Source organism: Pseudoliparis swirei, chromosome 21, assembly GCF_029220125.1.
Source record: "Pseudoliparis swirei isolate HS2019 ecotype Mariana Trench chromosome 21, NWPU_hadal_v1, whole genome shotgun sequence".
In the NCBI taxonomy this organism is placed as follows: Eukaryota; Metazoa; Chordata; class Actinopteri; order Perciformes; family Liparidae; genus Pseudoliparis; species Pseudoliparis swirei.
The window spans coordinates 5,853,544-5,866,382 of NC_079408.1; the positions used below are offsets into that span (position 1 = coordinate 5,853,544).

Here is a 12,839-nt window from a genome sequence, read left to right on the forward strand (position 1 = left end):
TAACACGCATACAAATAAATAAATAAATACACGGCGATCAAAACATAACCTTCCACATTTTCAATGCAAATTAATAATGACCAATTGTTAGTCGCAGCTCTATTTTTATATAAATTCAATTCAAGAATTGTTTTCCGATTCTGGCTTTTTAGGGTTTTTTAGTTCACTGAATTGCGAAATGCAACGTATCTTAAAGGGAAGCCAACCGACCTGCACGAGGAGCTTATCCGACCAGATAATACAAAGTGTGCAGAAGCATCTTTTGCATTTGAGGAAGTCAAAAGCAATAACTTGGAGTCACGTGTTCTTAGATTCGGGTGATTTAACCACCCCTCGTGTTTGATTTAGCTACTGTCGCCAGAAGCAAAACTCCATGTGACACTCTTGGCTCTCTGGCTTCTCTTTCATGCCGAATCGAAGCTGCCGGCTGCAGGCTGCAACCTGGCTGACACGCTGCCAAAGCTTTGGAGAAAAAAATGAAAAAAAACAGTTTAAAATTGTGCAAATAAATTAGGATACGTCGTGACGTGTTTAAGGAGAAAAAAGAGAATGAAGTGCTGCCAGCGCTTTGGGCTCCGCTTTTCTGTCCCTTTTATTTTTAAGTACCTTTTTGCATGCAGGCCCGACTGTGTTGCCCGAAACAGGTGGTACGTGTCACCGCTCAACCAACGGTGAGACACTCGGCCTCGGCGGTGACGCGCTGCGAGTCGACGGCCGTTTTCTCCACACGTGGTTGGAAGTGGTTTCCTCGCTATGTGTGATCTATGACGACGAGTTTTCAGCTATGACTCGATCACAGTTGAAGCAAATGTCATCCTGCTGAAAGCACGACCGTCTTTAGGACAGACTCTTTGTGATGAGTCGAGACACGCGGGGCTGTTTGTAACGCTGGAAACGGAGGATCAATCGATGCTACCGTCACAAAGAATTGAGGGTGAAAGTAATAAAAAAACAGAATTGAGAGGAAAGTTGTATAAAAAAAGAAGAAAACTAGAACGGGCACTCGGTAGAGCGCATACCTTCGCATATCACAAGATTGGGCATTGAATTATGAACATGTTGGCATTAGGTGCATGGTCATTTCCAGGCCTGGAAAAGTCATGGAAAATACTTAAATCACAAAAGTTTTGTAAAAGTCATGAAAATGTGTTATATCCACGTGTTCATTTGCGTCGAGTTTAAAATAATTCATATGTTTTTGAAAGGAAGACTCTCAAATTATAAGCCGGCGTACGCCAAGTCCAAACAGATGGATTTGCACATAAAGGATAATAGTTTGATTAAAAGAATAAACATTTATATAAGTGTTTCTAAGAATAAACATGTATAGTATTGTCTCTCATTCATTTGTTTCATTTGAGGTATATTGTATGCTTTGTAATTCTCATTGTTTGAATACTACATTTTCAAAAAGTTTTCATCTACACACCGAGATTTCAGTTTGGAAATTTGGTTTAAAGTCCTGGAATTCCATCGGTCAACATGTGTACGAACCCCGCTTTAAGTTCTCGTCGACTAATATTTGCGTTTCGATTCACTCGAGAAGGGTTTCGCCTCGCAAGCGATAACGTGCTGTCGATAATAATAGAAAAGGTGTTTTTGGTGAGTTTAAAACTCGGATGGATTCAGCGTCGCATCAATGAGGGCCCGCCCCTCCCCCTCTCCCCCCCACACACACACACTACTACGACTTAGTAGACGATTAAAACAGCAGGTCGTAAAAACCTAGACGGTAAAGATAAGTGTGTGTAGCGACTGTAATCTCACGCCGCCCACGCCCTTTACCGCTGGCCGTCTAGGAAGTGTCGGTTAAGCCGCTCTGCGTCTGTTTGTTGACGCTCGGCGTGTTTCAGCGTGATCGCCGTCTGTCCACCTGCTGACGCCGGACACGTCCCTCGTCTGTGTTTGAGCTCGCTGCCGCACAACGCTTAAGGCCACTGTGACAGGCTTGTGTGTGTGTGTGTGTGTGTGTGTGTGTGCACCATTGTGTAATGCAGTGTTTACTCTCTGTGTGTTTGTGGTTCATAACCAGCCCACTCATGTTGTGTTCTCTCACTTTGTGTTTCCAGGAAGTTCGGGGAGCGCCCTCAGCCACTGCGCCTAACGAGGTGAGTGTGTATATGTGTGTGTGTACTGTTGTGTTTGTGTGTAGTCCGCCTATAATCCAAGAAACTCCGATGCGCTTTAGAATATAAAGGTCACCGCCTGTGATTCGTTCCAAGACGTTCGCGTTGCCGCGGAAACCCCTGTAATTGCCGTTCGCCTTCAGCAACAGAATTTGACTGCGATCCTAATCGTTGGATCTGCGTGCAAAGTGTCGTAAAAAAAAAAAAGAAGAAGTTCTCAACAGAGTAGGACAGAACCAGGGTGTGAGAAGCTGCACGCCCTTTTGTTTTCCTCATTGAAATTCCTCACGCAGTCGGCGGAGAGTCTTCGGTTTGGATTCGTGCAACGCTCGGAAGTTCACGCGCTTGTCGGAAAAAAACTGCATGAAACTCAACTCTCTGTTATCCTGTTGTTGATTGTTACCTTCGCATTGAAAATGCGGAAGGTTATGTTTTGATCGCCGTGTATTTATTTATTTATTTGTATGCGTGTTACTCGCATAACTCAAAAAGTATTAAACCGAATCACATGACATTTGGTGGGATGATTGGTTATTATCCGGGGACCATTTGATTAGATTTTGGGATCGATCAGGTCAAAGGTCAACGTCAAGGTCATGAAAAGGTCAACATCTTTTTTTTTTACCATACCACGGTCAATTTGTATCCAATTGGCATGCAACTAATGCCAACATGTTCATAACTCAATGCCCAATCTTGTGATGTGCGAAGGTATGCGCTCTACCGAGTGCCCGTTCTAGTTTATTAGTGCGATCGCTGTCGTTTTTCACTCTCCGAGACGCGCTTTGATTTGCGTGCGTTAAAAATGAACCCTGTGTTTTGTTGGAGAGCGAGTCAGACATTCAATCATTCATCTCTACGGAGGACTCTCTCCGCCTATCGGATTCTGTAGCGCAGCGTCACTTCTACCGGCAGCACTGCAAGGTTTTGATTATTCGGCTCCTCTCATGTCCGTGCCAAGTCATTTGGGCGAACGCACAATGTTGATGGATGTTGTGGTTCGCTTCTGGGTGTGTGTGTGTGTGTCTGTGTGTGTCTGTGTGTGCACTTGTTTGCTTGTTGGCGTTTCTTTTTGTTCCTGGGTGCGTGCATGAATTTGCTTGTTACTGTGTTTTAATTTGTGTGTAATGATTCCTTCTGGTCACATGACATCTATTGTTCTGTCCATCCTGGAGAGGGATCCTCCTCTGTTGCTCTCCTGAAGGTTTCTTCCCTTTTTTTCCCCCGTGAAGGGTCGTTTCGGAGTTTTTCCTGATCCGATGTGAGGTCAAAGGTCAGGGATGTCTATGTGTACAGATTGTAAAGCACTTAATTTGTGAAAATGGGCTACACAAATAAACTGAATTGAAATGAATTGAATTGCATGTTAGTGTGTGCGCTCGTCATTTGCGAGCGGCACTCGGCGAGTCGGCGGGAAAGATGAGGGTTTGCACACCGCCCCGGAACAGCCGAGCATGGTTTTGGAAATAAAATGGGGCCCCGGCACCTTTTGATGCGTCGCCCATCTTCATTCATGTGCTGCCAGTCCGCTGGCTTCCACGGGCCCTTCCATTGGTCCGGTTGTTCCCGGGGCCATAAAGCAACAACAGCCCCAAGACTTTCCGTCAGGCAGCAGCGCAGACGGCTATAACAGTGCGCCGTCCTGCAGCGGCTTCTCGGGGAAGCTCACGCTCCGGGTCCTGCAGGGCCGCCCTGTCAGGAAGGCTACTCGACTGGAAATACACACACACACACACACACACACACACACACACACACACACACACACACACACACACACACACACACACACACACACACACACACACACACACACACACACACACACACACACACACACACACACACACACACACACACACACACACACACACGTACACAGACGCACGTACACACACGTCGATCGGGGGCACCTGTCCGCAGCGGGTCGCCCGGCGCCCAGATTCACAGGTGCACCGCCGATTTCAAAAGGAGGGCGAGCGGCTTGTTAACGCCACGGCTGTGTGTCATCAGCCTTTTGTGATTCGCAGGGGCGCACGCTGATTTCAGTCTGATCATCTTAATTGAGCTATTTCTCTCTCTGTGTGTGTGTGTGTGTGTGTGTTCGTGTGGTCACAGGGGGTCGTGTGACAGCGCTGCTTCGCCGTAGACGCCGTGGCAGATGTACGGGACAGATGCCCGTCTGCTCTGCTGCATCTGTAGCCTGGCTTAGCCTAGCCCCGCCTCTCTCACACACACACACACACACACACTCACACACTCACGCACCCTCGCGCCCGACCGACCCCCCGTCGTGCCGGCTGTTGAATATTTGTCTCTTCTTGTAAATCTGTCTGGCACATTTTTGTCTCACTTGTCATGTATTTCCCATTTATTTCTCTATCGTGTTTATCTCTCGTCCTCATTCTTCTTCTTCTTCCTCATTCTTCGTCTATTTGCTGAATGCCCTTGAGCACATTTCTTTATTATGAAAAAAAAAACGCAGCTTGTTTGCTCCTGTCCTGTGTTGGCTCCGCCCCTCCTCCCTTTTTATAACTTACATTTTGCATATTTGGCCTAAATAACTGTGCGTGTGTCTCGTTGGTGAGGTCACCGTCTCAAGCAGGTAAACACACACTGGATCCCAGTGGCTGCTTACTGACGATCCTTTGTTGTTACCTTCGCATTGAAAATGCCGGAAGGTTATGTTTTGATCGCCGTGTATTTATTTATTTATTTATTTGTATGCGTGTTATTCGCAAAACTCAAAAAGTATTAAACCGAATCGCATGAAATTTGGTGGGATGATTGGTTATTATCCGGGGACCATTTGATTAGATTTTGGGATCAATCGGGTCAAAGGTCAAGGTCATGGAAAGGTCAACATCTTTTTTTTACCATAGCACGATACATTTTTGTCCAATTGGCATGCAACTAATGCCAAAATGTTCATAATTCAATGCCCAATCTTGTGATATGCGAAGGTATGCGCTCTACCGAGTGCCCATTCTAGTTACTAGTTAATAGATGTGGGTTACTCTTTATTATTCATGTGTATTGCTTTGTGTGTATTGCCAACTTACCCCAACGTACAGTCTCGGATCATTAGTTTGCGTTCTTGGTTTGTTGTTGTTTTATTCCTGATTCTTTTCATGCGTCTCATTGTTGTCATTTTGTGCGTCTGCACTCGGTACGCTACCCGCTCACAGGAAGTCAGGCTGTGCGCCGGTCGCTCTCACTTCTCCTTTTCATCTTCGGCTTTCAGAAAAGAGACCAAGTCTTTCACGTCATCTCGGAAAATATATTGTTGACTGAAATTATTTTATTTTTTTACATTGTCGCTCATTAGTGGAGTCATTTCCTTTACTTCTCTCTATTGTAACTCCTCAATTACGTTTAGTTGCCGCTCAAATATAGATAATTATAGCTGAATGGTGCACAGAGTATGGAGCCCATTCATGCTTATTAGTGAATGGGCTCCATCTCCATATTTTTTTAATATGTTAAACTGTTATACTATGAACAGCCTTATTAACAGATGTTGCAAACATCTGGATTTTATACATTGGGTGTGTCAATTAGTTTTTCCGTTCTTTTGCGCGGGATTTTTATCTCTTGAAGTTCTGAATTTCGCCACCCCCCCCCCCCTCTCTCTCTCCAAAGAAAAATGTCTATAAATGTTCATAAATATTTGTTGTCTTCTATTCAAAATAAAGCCACGTTTGTATGGGTGCAACATTACGTCAAATGGAGCTTTGTCATCTTCACATTTTGAAATATTTGGTTTATTTGTAAACCTTGGCTCTCCCCCCCCCCCCCCCCACCACACACACATCGGCAACAAGGAAATAATCTGATCACGCGAGCGCATACCAGCGGGACAGTTTAGCATCGAGCAAATGGGACGGCTGGACTGGTCCGGTTCTTTTAACTTAGGGTGCCTTTTCACACCGCCTGTCTATAAAACCGAATATATATTCAATTTCAAGAAGAAAAAAAGCGTCAGATCCTCACATTGTGTATGTGGAACGTGGTTGACTTTCCTTCTCTTTTTTTTTGCGTGTGTGTCTGTGATGTCACCCTCGCTGGAAGTCGGCACCGGAGTGCGGCGGGTGTTCTGCTCACTCCAGCCACACAGGAAGGAAGTCAAAAAAAGTGCATCCTCCAAGAAATATGGTCAGATGCGTCTTAATCAAACCGCGACCTTTGAGAAGCTCGAGTTCTACCTTTTTATCTATAAACTTCTTCTCCCGGATTTAGGAAAAGAAAATAATGTCCTCCATGTGGTGTGTAAACGGTATCGGACCGCATCGGATCAGTTCAATGGCCTCAAGTGTTTGGAATTCCAGGATTGGACTTCCTTTTTTTATTTCCGTTTGAAAGTGGGAACGATACCGAGTGAACGAACCGTTGATTGATGAACCAAAATCCCTCTCCGCCTTCCTCCTCCCTCTCCTCCTCTGTCCACCCCTCCCACACACACACACACACACACACACACACACTCACACACACTGCGAGGGGCCCCTTGCTTTCAATAACAAAAGCCTCGTCTAACCCGAGCATGCGGCCCAGTGTTGCGTGGCAGAGTGGAGAGCTGTGCGTCTGAGTGGGAAGCCCTCGCGTGTCAGGTGTCACTGACATCTGCGCCCGGGCGCCGATCGGGTCGGGGTGTGTTGATGTCCATGCGTGTGATGCGTCTTAATTGCGCATCCAAGCGCGATCTTTGACCTCTTGTCTTTTCAGCACGGCATAAGGTCTACTGGTCTCCCCCCTCCCCCCCCCCCCACCCATCTAAATGTTTTTTAGGCTCGTGTGTGTAAAGGAGGTTTAGTGGGGGGGGGGGGGTTGGAGTTGACAGAAGTAATTGGAGAGCAGATCTTGCAACATTTTGACACGAGATGAGGAATCTTTGCTGGTGAGCTCAGCTCTGTTTGTTTTTAGTTTTTGTTTTTTAATAGTTTTTCTTTTTTAGCTCTGGTGTTTTCTTTTCCCTTCTTCTCTCTTTACCTCCCTCCCCACAACCCCCTAGTCACCCTCGTCTCCCCCCCCCCCCCCACGCTGTGCTCTTCACTGTCCCTCTGAGTCGGTCATTTACGTCTCAGCCCCCCCCCCCCCACACACACACACCGCAAACGGACCCAGCTGGGGGAGAACGCAGCATTTTTGGCAAGCAGGCTGTGTGAGGCTCTCCAGAGGTCGTTGCGAGTGTACCGAATGTGTGTGTGTGTGTGTGTGTGTTTCTGTATGTTCTCACTCCCCACGTTCACACGTTTTAATTTGAATCTTATTATTTTTCTTTACACTAAAGCGTTTCCCAAACCTGCTCGACGATACACGGTGCCCCCCCCCCCCTCCCCCCCACGGTGACCCCACACGCTCCCCCTGCTTCGACACAGCCGTTATCACTTCACATCATCATGCTGGATCACGAAGTGGCTTGTTAACGAAATTCTCTCTCTCTCTCTCTCTCTCTCTCCGTCCTGCAGAGAAGCGATGAGGAATTACCTGAAGGAGCGAGGTGACCAAACCGTCATGATCCTGCACGCAAAGGTCGCACAGAAATCCTACGGCAATGAAAAAAGGTGAGTGTCCCCCCCCCCCCCCCACACACACACACACTCTGGTATGATGCCTCTTTCCTCGGTCCTCCAGAATAATTGGAAGTTGTTGGATTCGAGAGAATAAAATGAGTCGGAGAAGGTTTTCACAGGTTCACCGATGGAAAATGCTCCCAATTTCATCTGTGTGTGTGTGTGTGTGTGTGTGTGTGTGTGTGTGTGTGTGTAATCACTTTGGATCTCTCTCCACTGTAGGATTAACGCGTCGCATTCTTAGAGCTCATTTCTTCTCCGTCTCAGAGGAGTCGTTCTTCATTTCGGGAAAATATGCTCTGTGTTTGATGAATATGAGGCTGTAGCCAGCGGCCGGTTACTCGAAGAAAGGCAACAAAATCCTCCTCCCAGCGCCTCCAGAGTTCATTAATTAGAGGGGGGGGGGGGGGGGCATTAACGTACCAGACTATTTCTTGGCCGGGATCAATCAGACTCTTCATGCTCAGTGGCTGTCGAAAAAAAATCTAGTTTTGACCATTGTTATGCCTCGGTCCGATTTTGATCCCTTGTTTTTTTCCGAGTGGTAAAAAAAAAAAATTGAGACAATTGTGTAAACGTGTCAACTTGTTATTGTGAACGATGCTGAAGAAGCCGTTCTGCTCCTTGTTCAGGACTCTGACTGCAAACGGCTTTAAAGGAGGATATTGGCATCAGGCAGGAACACACACACACACACACACACACTTGGCCCCTTCACGGCGAAGTGTTTATGGAGAGGTAACGTATGTCACTCGAGGGGATCCGGGCTAAGGAGCGAGTGAAGAGCACGCATTCCAGCTCGCCTCGGCGGTGCCGCGACCCTTCTTGACCTCCCATATCAAAAGAGGTCAGAGGAGGAAGCGAGCGAGGCCACGGTCAGGTGAAGGCGGAAGGAAAAGGGGGAGATAAATGAAAAAGCTCCTGGGTGGGGGTGGGTCGGTGTCCTGGCGAAAGCCTGGAGCATCTAGGAGTCAGGATTCAAGGTGAGAGCACACAGGTCTCGGAGGTTCTTGAGCGCGGGATGATCACTTTTTCCTCTGCAGCTCATCTTTTCTTCCTCGAGCCCTTCCTGTAACTCTGCTCTCACCTTTTCTAAACTTTTTATATCCCTTGCAAACGGGCTCTATTTTCTCTCTCCGTCTGCGCTTTTTATAGGAGGTGAAAGTAGACAAACACCCACAGAGACAGACGTTGCGAAACACTGACGCACACCAGTTAGTTTGAAGTTCTGCTCGACCAGTCACGAGTCGATCCCCCCCGTTTGATAAGGCTAAATCTGACTCTTTTTACAAACACAATAATTTGCTTTTTGGTTCGGTACTTTATGTTCGAGAGGAGCGGAGCAGGAGAAGCGCGGCATCCTGAAGTGGAAATTGTATTTCAAGAGATCGGTTTCATGCAGGGCCGCTCATGTTAACATCTGCTAAACGAGACTGGACAGCTTAAGGACAGAGTGCTTAGTTCCATTGTATACAAGCGAGTTGGGAACCCTCCCTGACCCTCTGGATGAGGCGAAGCACAGCTCTGCCCTCTAGTGGCGGAAGCGAAGAGATGCACGCCGTGTCTTTAACCCTCCCGTTACCGTTAGGGTCAATTTGACCCCGTTTAATGTCGGTGTTCTTTGGTGTCAATTTGACCCCAGGCTGTTTTTCACTGTGTCAAACATATAAGAAATATCAACTTTTTTATATATTTAAAGGGCCATTTAGGTAGTCAACAAACAAACATAAAGTACCTCACACTTAAACTTGGGAAACAATATTAATTCTAATAATTTTCTGGAGGTTTTAATTGCTGGGGTCAAATTGACCACAAGGGTAAAATATATGAGTAAATGTGAAGGTAACAGGAGGGTTAAAGAGACGTTACACTTGTTTTACTGTCATGGTTTGTGTCCTTGAGATGTATTATTATCCCTCTGTTGATGTGGCACTTTTGTATTCCCGTTTAAAACATACTTTACTTTCCAGTAAGGGACTGAATCATTAATTACAAGGGGAAGAAGAAGAAGAACAAAAATATATAATTTGACCCACTCGGCGTAAGTGAATATCGATGGAGGCCCAAACAGTCACCGACGTACGTGTTTGTCCGTGCGTTCAGGTTCTTCTGCCCTCCTCCCTGCGTATACCTGATGGGCAGCGGCTGGAAGAAAAAGAAGGAGCAGATGGAGCGAGACGGCTGCTCCGAGCAGGAGTCGCAGCCGTGCGCCTTCATCGGCATCGGCAACAGCGACCAGGAAATGCAACAGCTTAATTTAGAGGGAAAGGTACAACACACACACACACACACACACACAGGGTTACGCTGTCACTTCCTTTCACACGGATACATGTGCAGTTATTCACGAGAAGCTGACTCGGCTGCACACCTTCCCTCCAGGCGCTTGACGGTAACGACACTGGAAGCCGTGTCACTCGGCTTCGGTGCATCCGAGGCTCGTTTTCTGTGTACAGTGACGACACGGGGAACATGTGACATGTGAGCCGGGGTCCGCTGTCACTTTGTGTGTGCATCTTTTCCAGGATTTATTCATATTCAACAGGGGAACTTTAAAAAAAAATTACATCTAATGTGTTCTGATTGCTGTCCTTATTCTGCCCCCCCCCCCCCCCCCAGAACTATTGCACAGCCAAAACCTTGTACATATCCGACTCCGACAAGAGAAAGCACTTCATGTTGTCCGTCAAGATGTTCTACGGCAACAGCACTGACATCGGTGTCTTCCTCAGCAAGAGGATCAAAGTCATCTCCAAGCCCTCCAAAAAGAAGCAGTCGCTCAAAAACGCCGACTGTAAGTTTGTGTGTGTGTGTGTGTGGACAAACATTTAGCCTCCATCTTGACCTTTTGGGTATTTTCTTCAGTACATTCTATGTCCACGAAGATAGATTTCTAACAGAAGTGTTATAAATGTGTCAATTATGGAGAATTTTTTTTAAATAATTTTTTATTTTTCGTTTTTGGACTATCTTAATTTACAAAGTATACATCAGCACAGGTGTAGTATTCAATATATACCATCCAGTCTTTCAAATTAAATAACATTGAACATTTTTGGGAGAGTGTACAAACAAACAGAGAAATACATCAGATAAGGGGAGACTAGGGAGGGAGAGGTTTCCTAAACTAGAGCAGCGTTGCAGGTCATTCATTCATTATCTCCACAGGAACATATTTTGAACACATGGTACATTCCTACTCACTTATGGACTGAACTGGATGGTTAAAACAAAAGTCTTCAAATATTATGTTTAAATGAAGCTGAAGGGACGGTTATAATAGTGTCGGGACCTTTTTATTTAACAACTATGGGCTCTGGAGGTCTGAATCTCCTTTTTTAGTTTTTAAAGACCAAAATATCAACACAATTTCGATGCACACACCAACACAGACTTCATAGCTTAATAAATAAGAATAGAGGCTAGAAAGAGGGGAATAAATTACGGAGAAATGGGAAATGCGTAACACTTTTTACGAAAGAAAGGAAGCTTGCACATTTTAGTTGGATATTTTTTTTTCTTTATCTTGATTATTTAACAATATGCAATTCAGACTTTTATTGCAGTCTTTTTTAAAGATTTGAATGTCTTTCAATTTGAAATGTTTGATTTGTATTATTATCATCACTATTCGTATAGTTGATGAGAACAGTACCGTGGTGTTATATGTCCAGCCACTAGAGGGCAGCGTGGCTTCACTCGAGTGTCCAGTAACCCGGTCGCGTCACGTGATCCTCGCCTCCTCGCCCCCGTCGGGCGGTTCTAACCGCTCCGCGTGTTTCCGCAGTGTGCATCGCGTCGGGGACCAAGGTGGCGCTGTTCAACCGGCTCCGCTCCCAGACGGTCAGCACGCGCTATCTCCACGTGGAGGGCGGCAACTTCCACGCCAGCTCCCAGCAGTGGGGCGCCTTTTACATCCACCTGCGTGAGTCTCGAACCGGAACCGTGCCGAGGCCCGCGGGCCATTCGCCGCACCGCTGACTCCTTCTTTTCCGCATTGTGCGTTTCCAGTGGACGACGAGGAGTCAGAAGGAGAAGAGTTCACCGTGAGAGACGGCTACATCCACTACGGCCAGACGGTCAAGCTGGTTTGCTCCGTCACCGGCATGGCGCTGCCCCGACTGGTAACGGCACACACGCCATTTTGGAGATTAGAAAGGGCGACAGCATGGCGACCTTCTCGTCTAATCCCCGTCTCTCTTCTTCTCCCCCCCCGTCAGATCATCCGTAAAGTGGACAAGCAGACGGCGCTGCTCGACGCCGACGACCCCGTCTCCCAGCTCCACAAGTGCGCCTTCTACCTGAAGGACACGGAGCGCATGTACCTGTGCCTTTCCCAGGAAAGGATCATCCAGTTTCAAGTTAGTGGCTCACCCTTCCTCCAAAGCCGAGCCAATCGGCGATCGCTGAATCTCTTTTATCCAACTGGACTGAATTTAATGAGATTTGTTTCGGTGTTCTTCATCTTTACCTTCGCATTGAAAATGCGGACGGTAATGTTTTGATCGCCGTGTATTTATTTATTTGTATGTGTGTTACTCGCATAACTCAAAAAGTATTAAACCGAATCGCATGAAATTTGGTGGGATGATTGGTTATTATCCGGGGACCATTTGATTAGATTTTGGGATTGATCGGGTCAAAGGTCAAGGTCAAGGTCATGAAAAGGTCAAAATCTTCTTTTTACCATAGCGCGGTCAATTTTTATCCAATTGGCATGCAACTAATGCCAAAATGTTCATAATTCAATGCCCAATCTTGTGATATGCGAAGGTATGCGCTCTACCGAGTGCCCGTTCTAGTTTTTATTATGTCATGGGGATGCTTCAGGATGGTATTTTGTCTTTTAAAGAAGATGTGATTGCGGTCCTGATGAGAGTGATCCGTTGGCGGTTATCTCTGCACCAGATGTGCATTAAAGGTCGCGACTCCTCCCTTCCGCTAGGCCACTCCATGCCCAAAGGAACCAAACAAGGAGATGATCAACGACGGCGCCTCCTGGACAATCATCAGCACGGACAAGGCCGAATACACTTTCTACGAGGGCATGGGCCCGGTCCACTCGTCCGTCACCCCCGTGCCTGTGGTGGAGAGCTTACAGGTAGACGGAGGCTTCCGGGTGCCCCGCGCGTGTCGGTCC

The 12,839-nt window shown here is 46.6% G+C and overlaps 1 protein-coding gene across 3 annotated transcripts in view; it reads left to right on the forward strand.

The window, feature by feature from the left end:
• rbpjb (recombination signal binding protein for immunoglobulin kappa J region b) overlaps positions 1-12,839 on the forward strand; it is a 75,464-nt gene that overhangs the window by 55,564 nt on the left and 7,061 nt on the right. For all 3 annotated transcript variants that reach the window (XM_056442286.1, XM_056442288.1, XM_056442287.1), the window contains 8 exons: positions 2,070-2,108; positions 7,595-7,690; positions 9,803-9,968; positions 10,319-10,493; positions 11,487-11,624; positions 11,711-11,823; positions 11,920-12,060; positions 12,645-12,800. In XM_056442286.1, the coding sequence (XP_056298261.1) occupies positions 2,070-2,108; positions 7,595-7,690; positions 9,803-9,968; positions 10,319-10,493; positions 11,487-11,624; positions 11,711-11,823; positions 11,920-12,060; positions 12,645-12,800 (1,024 nt within the window). The remainder of the gene's footprint in view (positions 1-2,069; positions 2,109-7,594; positions 7,691-9,802; positions 9,969-10,318; positions 10,494-11,486; positions 11,625-11,710; positions 11,824-11,919; positions 12,061-12,644; positions 12,801-12,839) is intronic.